Source organism: Ipomoea nil, unplaced genomic scaffold (genome assembly GCF_001879475.1).
Source record: "Ipomoea nil cultivar Tokyo-kokei standard unplaced genomic scaffold, Asagao_1.1 scaffold0926, whole genome shotgun sequence".
NCBI classification, from domain to species: domain Eukaryota; kingdom Viridiplantae; phylum Streptophyta; class Magnoliopsida; order Solanales; family Convolvulaceae; genus Ipomoea; species Ipomoea nil.
Window position 1 is genome coordinate 157,501 of NW_017617354.1, and position 14,891 is coordinate 172,391.

Sequence of the window (14,891 nt, forward strand, 5' to 3'; positions counted from 1 at the left end):
ACTGGCATTGTAGGTTGGTTTATCATTTGAAACACTTTAGATCGAAGAATTTCCATTTTCTGTTTCATGGGAAGTAGCTCTGCCAATGGGAGATTAGAAATAGAAGGCATACCTTTTGCAGCTTCAGTTAAAGCTTTACTTACATTCATTTCATGTTGAATCTGTGCTTCAAGCAAATTAATTTGAAGAATCATGTTTTCCACCTGCTGAGAACAGAGAAACTCCTCGGTGTCGTTGGCTTCTATGGTACGATTTTCACTTTCTGCAATGTATTTGTTTAGGATAGCAGGCACACTAGGACTGCCGAATGTATAAACCTTTTCCTGATTGTGTGGGAAAACTACCATCAAGATCTTGACACCACAAAGTGTTGAAATCTCGCTGGCCTTCTTGAACAAGCCAAAGCGACGCTTTGAGAATGACACATTACGTTGAACATCATTTTCAATCCTCTCTAGGGGAATTCTTTGGCGACCCCTACCCACCCTCCTAGCATTATTATTGCTTGACATTTTCACAGAAAATATAATTCACACACTAAGATGTTGGGATTTAGTATGTTGAAAATGCAGAATGAGATGTATGTGTATTTATAGCTCCTGTTCTTGCCATCCCGTTAATATTTTTTTGTTCCGTTGCAATTTTTATTATGGTATTAAATAAAAAATTCCATATTTGCGGGTGAGTTTTTGGATAAAAATATTCTTGAGTTGGTATGTAGGATCTAGAATTAGTAATAATATTTTTTTTAAAAAAAATTTGTTGTCATAAAAATATATGTAAATTAAAACATATTTAATAATTCTTCTAGACAATTAATAATCCACGTTGGAAATTGGGCATGTAATCCATCTAGGATAAAAAAAAAAAAAAAGTACACCCCATGGCAAATTTGGCAATATAACCTAATTAGAGGGGATGAGGATTGGAATTCAGTAATCAATATAATACAAGTCTGTGCAATGATAATATATGCAAATAGAAAGAGAGTCCTAGTAGACTAATAATATAAGATTCCTACTTCCCCTCAAGCACAAGGTTGACTGGCTGCAACATTGACCTTGTCACACAAAGAGGCGAACCGAGGTAACGGAAGTGCTTTAGTGAAGATATCAGCCAACTGATCCTTTGTAGAGATAAAGTAGACCTGTATTTCCTTCTTAGAGACTTTGTCGCGGACGAAATGGTAGTCAATCTCCACATGCTTCGTCCGAGCTTGGAAAACCAAATTGGCACATAAATAAGTGGCACCCAAGTTATCACACCACAACTTAGGCGCAGAACCAGGAGGCAATCCAATCTCCCTTAGCAAAAAAACAAGCCAGGTGGCTCGGTTCTCCTGCAAGAATGGCGACGGGGTGCGGCGACGTTTCCTCTTCCCTGTTTCTGTCAAGACAAGAACGGACGATACGTGGTGACGAAACTTCGGCGAAGAAACTCTTCGGCGACTTAAGCAGAAGGACGGCGACCTCCTTCTCTCCCCCGGCGACGTGAGCGTTGGTGTAGCAGCGGGCATGAGGTGGATGGTGAACGCTCTGTGAACCTACTGCCGGAACCCTCCTCACCAGGCAACAGCGAGGGCGGTTGTTCTCCGGCAACGCCATCAATGGACAAATGCGGTGGACTGGATCGATGTAGGGTGGCAAGCCTGGAAGTTGCGTAACAATGTTTGAGGTTGAAGGTAAGCCTTAAACTCATGCTAAGATAGCCATTTAATAATTAAGTTAAGCATTAGTTACAAGAGGAAGGCTTGGGTCTAGTAGTAAGGTAATGGTTTAGTGTTTAAGATGGCCTAGGTTTAAGTCCTACTTGTGGCATGTTTAGTTACACAATTGTTTTAGTTATAGTTAATTGATGATTTGCATGTTTAATAGGCTAGTATGATAATAGGGGTTCTCCATCGATTATTAAAATTATGGTTTAATAAAGATGTGCCTAGCTTAGATGGTAAAGTTGTGGTCAATCTTAGGATAACTTAGGGTTCAAGCTCCTTAGGGTTTTTTTAGGATAACTTAGGGTTTAAATATTTTATTAGCTTGATTATTTAGTGAAGGTTCAATTTGGTTCACAGGTCCCTTCGACGGTATTTTGGATTGCTATGCGAATGAGGTAACCCATATCTTACAAAACCTAGTTTCCTTGCTATTGTTTATTGATTGGCTCTGTTTGAATGATTGATTGTGTGATTTTGTATGTTTATCTTGTTAGAGCTTGTCTTTAGGTTTATATGGTGAATTACTGCTATTCTTGATATTCTTGATGGCCATGTGTGGTTATTGGTTTGATCTTGTATTTAATTATGTCTAGAACTTGTCCCTAGGGTTTATATCGTGAATCTCGTGTTGTGATGTTCTTGGTGTTCTTGGGTGGGTTTATGCATGCTCGGGTGTTGATTCTAGTTTAGGATTTGTCTTTAGGGCTTGCATATAGATTTCTTGATGTTCTTGAGGTTCCGGATGCTCCTGAACCGTTATGTGTTTGATGTCGAGTCTTGGCATGTTTAGGAATAGTGTTAGAATGTAATTGGAATGATTCCTGGTTCTATCTTTGTTAATCGAATCCGTGTTGTTGTTGATACGTGTTGGGAGGTGTTTGGACATGGTTTTGGGTTCCACGAACGAACACCGACCAAGTATCACCTTCGTACCAGTGGGGGGGTAGGTGGGGGGAGCGAACCCCCACCACCTTCCCGCGGCCAGAGCTGCCCAATCCCAGCGGGCAGCTGGCGAGCAGTGGACTGCCCGCCAGCCACCCGCTGGAATGTGACCGCCCCACCGGCGGGTGGCTGACGGGTGGTCCTGCGCCCACCGCCCACCCGCTGGAACGGGGTGGTGCGGCGGGTTGTTTTCCCCCGTTTTTTGTTTTCCCGAGTCTCGTTGTACCCTGTTTGATGTTTATGAGTCTCTATGACGTTTTGAGTACCGTTCTAGGAATTTATGTGTAGTGCGTATCGTTGCTATTATACCTTGATTGTTATTGTTGATTATATGTTGATTGATTGAATGATGACGAGTGTTGTGATCATTGCACAATGATGGTTGAGATTGATGAGAATGAGATTGTGATTGGTGGAAATGAATTGTTGGTGGATAGCACAATGAGTGCTCGATTATCGTGCTAAAGGCAAGGACCACCCCTTAGACTTACTGGCTAAAGGCTTGGGTTAGGGTATAAGAGCCGCGGTGCCATGTCAGAGCTATATGCGCTGACCCCTTGGTAGTGGTGCTAGAGGCACAAACCATGCGAATGGCACTTCGGTGCTACCATGTTGGTGGACTTGTTGGTGGTTTCGGTGTGGGGCATGTAGTTGCTCCGAAGGAATAAGGGAGGCGATATAAGGGTGGCCTGGAGGTACAGGTTGGAACTGATATAAGGATGGAGAGGAGTAAAGGTTGGAACTTGGTATAAGGTTGGAAGATGGATTGTGTGCTTTGATGATTACTTGCTAATCGATTGTTATTGGATCTCATTGTTCCCTTTAATTGCTATTTATGAGCTTACTTGTCTATTATGCATTGCAAACGTAGGACGCATGCTAGTATCTTTATGATGATTCGTGATGTTAAACCTGTCGTTGTATCTTGAGTCTTGATCTTGGTTTTAAAGCTAGAGTTTGTTTAGGATTATATATTATTCCAGTTTCAAAATGATTTTCTTATATCTACATATATTGTACTTAACGCGTTGGAGTGGGTTACCAGCATTATTCGCTAACGGTTGTTACACCGTATGTTTTTTAGGTGCAGATCAGTAGTTCCAGAGTGTGCTAGATGGATGCGGGGACCTAGCTTAGATAGTTTATTATTAGTTAGATGGCCTGTGAGCCTTGATTTGTATTATGAGTATTAATTACAATTTATGCTTGTTCAGTTAGTTTAGCATGTGCGTCTAGGTTCTCAAAGCTAGATGTGGCATAGCACCCCGATACTCATGTTGTTAGTTCCGCTTTGTCTGGGTGGATAATGATAGATTTGTCTTTAGTTTATAGGATTTAAATGTTTTAAAAATTAGGGGTGTTTCAGGGCCTGTTTAAGGCCATACAATGATCGTTGAAGCAGACACACGTGACCGGGGATTGCCTTATCTTCATAACAAGGGGGTTGGCGCATATACACAGTCTCATCAAGGTTGCCATTCAGGAATGCATTATGAACATCCAACTGGCGAATGGTCCAACCTCGGTAATAAGCCAGATATAGAAGAAGACGAACCGTAGTGGGCTTAACAACTGGACTGAAGGTCTCCAAAAAGTCCTTCCCTGCAACCTGATTAGAGCCTTTAACCACTAACCGGGTGTTATGACGCTTAATAGAGCCATCTACATTCCGTTTAATCCGAAACACCCACTTACACCCCACAACATTTTTACCAGGAATGTGAGGAACAAGCCGCCATGTATGGTTCTGTAAGAGAGCATTAAATTCTGCATCCATGGCCTCACACCATTCCGAATGCTTTGCCGCTTACGAATAGCAAGTCGGCTCAGATATGCCTGTGGTCGAAACTAATGCAACATGCTCATGCAGACCCATACTTTGTGTAGCCATCACATGAGAACAAGGCTGAGCCGCTTTTGCACCACGCCGCAGCCGACCAGCTCGAGCACACTGCACCTGGTCAAAAACCTTGCGCTCACTGGAATCTGAGTCAAGAGTAGGCGCGACTTCACTGGGCGGAACAGCAGGACACACTGGCACCTCGGTCAAGGCCGGCTGGGCAACGGAATCTGGGGCAACACCCCAAGGCACCACCCGGGACTCATCAACAGCCTGCGAAGAAACAGAAGCAGCAAACGAAAAAACAGACTCATCGAATCGCACATGACGACAGATGAATTCCTTATTTGTGTTAGTGTCTAAACAGCGATAGCCATGAAACGAGTCTGGATACACCAAGAATACACACATAGACGAACGAAACTACAGTTTATTACGATTATAGGGACACAACAGTGGAAAAAAAAGACATTACAACACACACAAGAAAGAATATGAGGGCTGAGAACGATGCAAACGAAAATGAGGAGACTCATTATTCAACACCGCGAGTAGGCATTTTATTGATTAAGTAGACAGTAGTCTCAAACGTGTAGTCCAAAACCCAGAGGGAACAGACGCTTGAGCCATTAAGGCCAACCCAGTCTCAACTATATGCCGATGCCTACGCTCTACCCGACTGTTGGTCCCAAAAGAGGTATGGTAAAATTCGAGAGGGGGGGGGGGGGGGGTGAATAGACTTTTAAACCGTTTTGCCAAATTACAAAAATTGCTAAGGCATAGAGAAACCAAAACTCTTAACTAGATTGTTAGAGTCTGGTGCACAACGGAAATAAATAAAGTAAGTGTGTGTAGAGATTGTGTCAAGTATATCTCGTGAGAGGCAAGCAAGAAGCAGTAAGTAAAGAAATCAGTAAAGAACAAAAGACAATTATAGTGGTTCAGAGGTGGTGTAATCCTCCTACTCCACTTGCTCTTATCTCCAAGAGCAATTCACTATATCCACCACTACTCGATTCCTAGATACAATGAATTCCGTGATCTAGTGCTTTGATCACAAAGCCCGCACTAATCACGCCTAGTGACACCAACACTGCTGCTCCGGGTTTCACAACTCCGTGCTACTTTCCTAGGATTTCATGACTCCGCGTTACTTTCCCCCCGACTTCTACACTCAGGTAGAACCGCTTCTTGGGTTTCGCAACTCCGTGCTACTTTCCCTTCTCCAAGACTTCTCACTCCTTGTGACAGTCTCCTTCCTACACTCCAGTAGGGATGTCACTTGTTTAAAAACAAGTTTTCTTCTTGCTTCCAACTTTGAGACTCTGTAGATGATCTTCAATGTACTGCAAGTCTCTTGTGATGAAGATTTAACACTCTTAAAAGATTTAGTTTTCTTCTTGCTTCCAACTTTGAGACTCTGTAGACGATCTTCAATGTACTGCAAGTCTCTTTTGATGAAGATTTAACACTCTTAAAAGATTTCTCTTGAACACTCTATATCTGAATGTTTTTTTTTTTCACTTGGATATTTTCAAATATAGCTCTTGAGATGGAAAGCTCTCTTAATTTTTGTGTGCTCTGTTTAGCTCTGTTCTTTTTTCGTATATCCTCTCCATCGTGCTTTCCTCTGCTTCAATCTTCATCCTTATATAGCTGGTAATGAGAATCTGCCCGTTCGAAAAGACGATCTCATTTTTGAATTTTTGTATCTTTTGTCAGAGATCTTATCTTATCTTCTAGCAAAGTTTCAGAGAGATAATCTACCCTTTGGTAGATCTCCAAGTTCACGCAAATGGGTTCCCAAACTTCACCTGGTGTTCTCACGTTTCTTGGGAGTATTTGGGTCTCAGTTTCATGTAGAACGGCTTCTCTAATCTTTTTCTGTAGTGGTTGTTGTTTCTTTGGGATTTATATGTTTCAAAAATATTCTTCAATTTAATCCCATACTAGTTAGACTAGTATTTTCTTTCTCAGAATTTCTTCTATAAGTTTTTCTTCATCTTCACGTATCTTCTTCATTTTCACGTCTGGGTATTCTTAGGCTTCAAACTGGCTTCAAACTTCCTCCCAATTTGAAGTTTTTCTTCATCTTCACGTATCTTCTTCATTTTCACGTCTGTGTGTTCTCAGGCTTCAAACTTCCTCCCAATTTGAATTTCTCCTGGAAATTGCAATTGGGTGCCAATTTCTTCAATTTCTTTGACTTTGACTTTGAAACTGGCTTCCAGACTTCTCCTGGTTTCAAATTATATCTCAATTCAAATTGCTCGGTCCCCAATTTTGAAATTGCATCCCATACTACAACTTGTAAATTGGCTCCCAATTTCAATCTTATATTGGCTCCCAACTTGAATTGCTTACCAATTTCAATCTTGTATTGGCTCCCAACTTGAATTGCTTCCCATGTGAAATTAGCTCACAATTTCAATTGCGAATTGCTTCCCAATTTCAATCTTGTATTGGCTCCCAACTTGAATTGCTTCTAATGTGAAATTAGTTCCCAATTTCAATTGCTTCGAAATTGGCTTGCTTCCCATGTGAAATTAGCTCCCAATTTCAATTGCTTCGAAATTGGTTCCCAACTCAAATGAATTGGCTCCCAAGTGCAATTTCAATTGCTTCGAAATTGGCTCCCAACTCAAATGAATTGGCTCCTAAGTGAAATTTGGATGAGAATATAGATTGTGTTGTATTCAATCATAATGTCTGAGAGTACAGAGAGCGAATATATAGATACTAGATAGAATCCTAGTCTAACACGAATAATATAGTCCTAGTCTAATATGGATAATATAGTCCTAGTCTAATATGGATAACATAGTCCTAATACTCCCCCTCAAGCACAAGGTTGGCTAGCCAAAACATTGAGCTTGTCACAGAGAGGATTTAAACGAATAGACGAAAGAGACTTGGTGAAGATATCTGCTAGTTGATCCTTGGTTGAAATAAAGTGCACATCTAACTCCTTTTTTACTACTTTATCGCGAACAAAATGATAATCAATCTCAATGTGCTTCGTGCGGGCATGAAACACTGGATTGGCACATAAGTAAGTAGCTCCCAAATTATCATACCATAGTCGAGGAGGAGACGCAGGTGGGATACCGATATCATGTAGCAGAGAAACAAGCCATGTAACCTCAGCAGATACATCAGCCAGACCATTGTATTCTGCTTCAGTTGAAAAACGTGCTACTGTCCGTTGCTTCCGAAAAACCCAAGATATAAGATTACTCCCCAAGAACACAACAAAACCACTAGTAGACTTGCGATCATTCGAATCGCCAGCCCAATCTGAGTCAGAATAGGCGTGAATATCCATCGACGCAGACCGAGAAATACGCAGACCAAAATGCAGGGTGCCTTTGACATATCGTAAGACTCTATTTAGAGAGGCCCAGTCCGTAGTAGTGGGGGCATGCATATGTTGACACAAGAGATTAACAGCATAAGACAGATCAGGACGAGTTACCGTAAGATATTGGAGAGCATCAGCAAGACTTCTGTATTGTGTTGGATCGGCATAGGGAGTGGCAACATCGTCGGCAGTTTTCGCCGTAGAGACATACATGACCACTGGCTTACAGTCCACCATGCCAGCACGTTTAAGAATATCCTTCATGTACCGTTGTTGAGATAAAAGCATAGCACCAGATAAGAGGACAGTTTCAATTTCCAAAAAGAAAGAAGGCACACCCATATCACGAACTTTAAACCCAAGTGCCAATTTATTAATAAGAGCAGTAACACGGTCTGAGTCAGTCCCCATAATCAAAATATCATCAACATACACCAAGAAATAAAGACGAACATTATAATGAGAATATATAAAAAGAGACACATCAGACCCGAGCTACGAGTGTTCATGCCATGCGACCGAGGAGGCGGAGTGGATCGCCGAGGATGCCCGCGCGGTCTGCCACGCTGCTCAACCTGCTGGTCCGAGACAGTCCGCTCACTCAATGCAGACTGCTCGTGACCAGCACCGTCACCATGGCTAGAAGCCAACACGGGCTAGTCAATCTGCCGAGTGCCATCAACAAAGGTGGCCGAGACATCATTCCCTCGGCTCGTCACAACCGGTGCGGTGCCCCCCGTTTCGGACCGTGGCTTAGGAACCTGCGAGGCAATAGGAGAAACAAAAGGAAACACAGCCTCATCGAACCGCACATGGCGAAAGATAAAGACCTTGTTAGTGTTAGTATCTAAACAACGATAGCTACGATAAGACAGGGGGTAACCCAGAAAGACACACGGAGATGAATGAAATTGTAGCCTATTTCGATTATATGGACGCAAAACAGGAAAGCACAAACAACCAAATACCCGCAAGTAAGAGTAGGATGGGGGAGAACGATGCAAACGAAAGTGTGGTGACTCATCAGACAAAACACGAGTGGGCATTTTATTTATAAGATAGACAACAATCTTAAAGCATAGTCCTAAAAACGAGAATGAACAAATGCTTGAGCCATTAAGGACAGTCCTGTCTCAACAACATGACAATGCCTGCGCTCCACCCGTCCATTTTGTTCATGAGTATAGGCACAAGATTGCCTGTGACGAATACCTAGAGAAGAAAGGTGGAACCAAGCTTCTTATATTCTCCCCCTAAATCAGATTGAAAAGAAATAAACTTGCGAGAAAAACAACGTTCAACAAGTGACTAAAACTTATCAAATATGCCATATAATTCAGATTTGGCATGCATCGGATAATACCATATATACCATGTGTAATCATCCACAAACAACACAAAATATTTAAAGCCATTCGCAGAAAGTAACGGCGCAGGGCCCCAAATATCATAATATATTAATTCTAAAGGATGTGTACTTGTAGTTTCAACATGAGATAATGGAAAGCGAGATGATTTTCTCAATTGACAAGAGGAACAAACATTGGGAAGATCTTTCGAATTAAAAGTACTTACAGACGAAGACTTTAAAATTTTGCGTAAGACTCGAGTGTGCGGATGCCCCAACTGCATATGCCAGACAAAAGAGGAACGCGCAACAACAAATGCAGCTGGAGCAGGAAAGGACGCAGGCCAGGAGTACAGGCCATCAGATGCATGCCCTTTAAATAGGACTTTCTTGGTCAAAATGTCTTTCACAAAGAAACAAAGTGGGTGAAACTCAAAGAAAACATTATTATCTTTGGCAAAACGCTGGACAAATAATAATGAACTAGAAAGATCAGGAACATGCAAAACATTATTTTACTTAAAAGACCTAGAATTAGTGGCTAACGAAGCTAAACCAACATTAACAATAGGCAAACATGTACCACTCAACACGAAGAGTCTCAGGGCCATCATAACCCGTCGTAGAGGTCAACAAAGAAGGATCCGGCGTAGCATGCTTGGTAGCACCAGTATCAGGAAACCACTCATGTGGACCACCCGAGTCATCCCCAGAAACGGCTACATTCGCCTGAGGAGGCGGGGAGGGTGAAAAATGCTGAGAACCTGGAGCCCCTGAATATCACCCTAAACAATTGGCTCCCGTGTGACCAAAACATTTACAAATTTGACACGGATCATCATAGCGCCAAAATCAATTGGCTCACGTGTGACCGAAACTTTTACAAATTTGACACGGTTCATCATAGCACCATAAACAATTAGCTCCCGTGTGACCGAAACCTTTACAAATTTGACACGGTTCCGTCGCCGCCGAACAAGTGCTCATTGTAATTATGGAACCACATCAACCAACAATTGTAATTAGCGACACTCTTAAGCACTAAACCCTAGCTCCATGAGAGACAACCTGGAAACTGATACCAGATGAGAATATAGATTGTGTTGTATTCAATCATAATGTCTGAGAGTACAGAGAGCGAATATATAGATACTAGATAGAATCCTAGTCTAACACGAATAATATAGTCCTAGTCTAATATAGATAACATAGTCCTAATAATTTCAATTGCTTCGAAATTGGCTCCCAAAGCCACTTAGCGCCCAACTCCATCTGGCTAAGGTAAAATTATAAATAGTGAGATTCAAACTTGAGCCATTGGGTATAATATATCAGGCATTTTCCAACTCATCTATACAGTCATTCAGTTTACATCTCCAATCTTCTTTGATGCACTCTTTTATTTCCATAGATGCTTGATCATCAAGTCAAATTCATGCAAACTTCAAATCTTGATTTTCTTCAACAAAAATTCTTCTAGGAGTTCTTTCTGTGTAAGGTATCGACGTGAAGTTCATATCCTACATCTTCTTCTTTGATTTGTCATTTTCACCAGACAAATTCTTGATTTTATGCTTCTTCCATTTTTCATACATCTTCCTCTTCTGTTTTTCTCTTTTGCTTCTTAATTAATAATTTCCCGATCATAGTCCAAGACTCTACTAGACCTAAACAAATAAAATTGGGGGTTCTACAAATACAAACTTGGCATATCAAAACTATTACACTTTATTCCTAACACCGACCGTTCTGCTCATGTGTATACGCACAGGACTGCCTGTGACGAATACCTAGAGACACAAAAGTGAATGGAGCTTTTTGTATTCCCCCCTAAATCAGACTGAACAGAAGCTATTTTTTGAGAAAAAGAACGCTCAACTTGTGACTGAAACAATTCAAAGATAGAACAAATATCCGTTTTCGCACGCATAGGATAAAACCATATAAAACGCGTATAATCATCCACAAACAATACGAAATAATGATAACCATTCACAGAATGTAATGGCGCAGGGCCCCAAATATCAGTGTATATTAACTCTAAAACACGAGTACTGGAAGTAACAACACGGGGTAAAGAAAAACAGGAAGACTTCCCTAACTGACACATTGAACAGATGTTCGACAATTCACTAGAATTAAACAAAACAACATTAGAAGATTGCAAAATTTGACGCAAAACTCGCGTGTGTGGGTGACCAAGCCGCATGTGCCAAACGGAAGACGATGCATGTGTAGCAACATGAGAAGACGGACTAGAGCGCGACGTGGGCTAGGTGTATAAACTCCCCGAAGCACTCCCCCTATAAAGAACCTCCCTGGTCAAAAGGTCCTTCACAAAGAAAGAGGTAGGGTGAAACTCAAAAAAGACACAATTATCTTTAGCGAATTTCTAAATAGACAACAAAGAAGAGGACAGACCGAGAACATGTAAAACATCATTTAACTTGAACAATTTAGAGGAAGAGGCTATCGACGCAGAGCCAACATTAAGTATCGCCGACTCTCAGAGTGTCAGAACCGTCATAACTGCCAGTCGAAGACAACATAGTAGGGTTAGAAGTAGCATGGTTCGCAGCCCTGGTGTCAGGAAACCACTTATGAGAGCCAACCGAGTCACCATCATCTGCTGAATAAGCCATATGCGCCTGAGGTCTCGGCGACTCAGAAACCCTGCTATAACACGTTAGAGCAGAATGTCCCTGACCATTACATATCTGACACTGGATATTAGACGGGAGCGACCACGACCACGCCCCCGACCTCCACGTCCGCGACCACCATTGCTCGAGCCACCACCGCCGCAAGACTGACCGTTCCCGTCGCGACTACCACGACCACGACGAACCACCATAGCAGCCGGTGCACCAAAGTCACCTCCACCGGCACAAATGAACTCCTGCGAGACTAAATAGTCAACCAACTCCGTCAAAGTGACCGGAGAACTGCACGTCAATGGAGCCACCAGTGGACGAAGCTCCGGCCGCAAGCTACGGAAAACATACAGCTTCTGATCGTCGAGTGTCACAGGACGTCCGGTAAATGCAAAGTCCTCCACCAACATCTGCACACGGTAAAGATAATCTGAGACGGAGGAGCTGCCTTGTGCCAAACCCTGCAACTTGCTGAGCAGACGCAGAGTACGGGACTGAGTCGCTGAACCCAGCAACTGTTCTATCGCCAACCACAACGCTCGTGACGACGACCGACCAACCGCCAAGGGTATCATCTCATCGGAGAGCGAGGAAATTAGAAGAGACAGGATTGCCCGATCCTCCCGACGCCACTGAACCTGCAGAGAGGACGCTACCGGGTCCGCGCCACCACTGTCCGCCGTCGAAGCCGCCGACGCAGTGACCGCCGGAGAAGGATAGGTGTCGTCGACGAAACCGAGCAAACCCTGACCCTCCAATAACGAGAGCATCTGTGTCCTCCAAAATACATAATTACACGCGGTGAGTTTAAGGGAAACAAAGTGGTGTGCGGAGGAAAGGATATTGTTTGGGAAAACGGGGGCAGGAGCAGCCTCGATAACAGTACGTTCGGAAGAATCACGAACAGAGCCGTCATCATTCGTACCCAAGGCTGCCATGAAAAAAAGTGATAAAAGACCTGGAAACAACTGATACCAGATGAGGATTGGAATTCAGTAATCAATGTAATACAAGTCTGTACAATGATAATATTGGAAGATAGAAAGAGAGTCCTATTAAACTTGTAGAGTCCTGGTAGACTAGTAATATAAGAGTCGAGGGAACTGGACATTTACTTGTTAAAAATGCTAATTGTAACGTTTTTTCAAGTTCGTGTATTGATTTGGAGTTTTTCCAAATTTGATGACTTAATTGCTATTTCTCATCGATGGTCTATTTGTACATTCCCCTTCTTAATAATAAAATGTTCCAACCTAAAGAGACTAACAACAAAATATATTTCATGTAACTATATAAAATCAAAATAAACAAGAGTCTATTACACACACACACACACACACACACACACACACACACACACACACACACACACACACACACACACACACACACACACATATATATATATATATATATATATATATATATATATATATCACATAGAAATTTTGTTTAGTTATTTACTCCGTGTATCTTTATATCGATTTATTAACAATAAATTAAGTTTTGTGGCTAACAATCATTAGAGTTTTAGCTTGAAATTTTCAATACATATTATGAGGAAAAAGGGGCTAACTGCATAGTATCTTGAGAACATCCTTCAATTTCTCTTTTGCATACATATATTTTATCTCCTCCCAGCATCTTTCATTCCAGACAATGAAATCTTGAACATCAAGAACAAAAAAATAATAATAATAAATCTTTTTGTGAAGCAAATCACAACTAAGGATGGTGGGTTTGAAGAGATGCATTGTGGCATTATTGTCTGTTGTCTATCTAACCTTCCATGCTGATGCCGCTAACAACTTCTGTGCCACCGCCATTGACAAACAGCTTTGTGAGAAGATGGTGAAGGGAGCACCAAACTGGAACCAGGCAATAACCAATGCCATAACTGAGGCTCAGAGTGAACTAGCAAAGACCAGTAAGTCAGGAAATCCCAATTGCCAAGAGGCCTACAAAGACACAGAAGACAAGTAAGTATCTTTATCAATTAATTAATATGCATTGCATGCATGCAAATCAAAAGAGGCTAGCCGTGTACTCGAAGTCGGGAGTTCGAACTATGAAAAAACCAATCTGGTCAGCACTCAATAGTTATGCTGTGGAACCGTGTTCACCGTGTTATGAGTACATCCATAATTTCTATACAGTAGATTTATAATTTCTACAGCGTAGAAATTATGGATCTATCCTGTGTTTACCATGCGCATGGTGAACACGTTTCCACAGCATAATTTGCGGTCAGCACTTTACCCCTTAATTGGGTTGGCCCGGTTCGAATGATGATTATTCTGAGTATGGTACGGGTTTAAAGGTGTCTTCTACAGTTAGGGTCGACCAAAGCTGATGACCAATATATATATAATTTGTATCAGATTGAAGGAGAGCATGGAGACAGCTAAGAAGGGGAATGAGGATGGTAAGTTGAACTTCCAACTCTCAGCAGCACTAACCAGCCTTGAAGACTGCACTAATGCACTCAAAGATTTGAAAGAAGACGCATCTGCTGCTACGACATTGAACCATGGTGTCGAGCAAGCAATCAGAATTTGTTTGGCTGTTGATACATCTAAGTCATCCGCCTAACAAACACAATAATGTATGTGGAAATCGAAGTGTTTATTATTTTCAAGTTCTACTCAAGATTTCAAATTGTATATACTCAATATCATATTAAATATAAATACTTTTGTAAAATTTATATTTAAGTATTTCAAGTAGAAAATCATGATGTAGGTCACCCCTCCACTTACTCTTTTCAAAATTTGAGAGGGTGACTCACAAGAAGATGATCACAATAAGAAAATTAAAATAATAAACTAACAACAAAATATATTTCAATATAACTATATGAAAAATAAAATAAACAAAAGTATATATTATATATTGCATAGAAATTTTATTTGATATGTTGATGGGGGATCCATTGTTAGACTAAAATATCACATGCATCATATAATATGTGATTACAAGATCGACTAACCTCCAGCCATAGTTTCTGATACGGTTGAGCGATCCAGACTGCT

General features: G+C 41.4%; 1 protein-coding gene across 1 annotated transcript; it reads left to right on the forward strand.

Annotated features, from left to right (window-relative positions):
• Positions 1–13,526: 13,526 nt before the first annotated feature.
• Positions 13,527–14,546, forward strand: LOC109179531. Its single transcript, XM_019329036.1, has 2 exons — positions 13,527–13,838; positions 14,241–14,546. The coding sequence occupies exons 1-2, from the start codon at positions 13,591–13,593 to the stop codon at positions 14,449–14,451; spliced, it is 459 nt and encodes a 152-aa protein (XP_019184581.1). The 5' UTR covers positions 13,527–13,590; the 3' UTR covers positions 14,452–14,546.
• The last annotated feature ends 345 nt before the right edge of the window (positions 14,547–14,891 follow it).

Excerpts from the sequence above, each read along its gene's own strand:
- LOC109179531 (XM_019329036.1), top strand. The coding sequence starts at position 13,591 with ATGGTGGGTTTGAAGAGATGCATTGTGGCATTATTGTCTGTTGTCTAT. Across the intron at positions 13,839-14,240 it reads TACAAAGACACAGAAGACAA|ATTGAAGGAGAGCATGGAGA; the intron begins GTAAGTATCTTT and ends AATTTGTATCAG.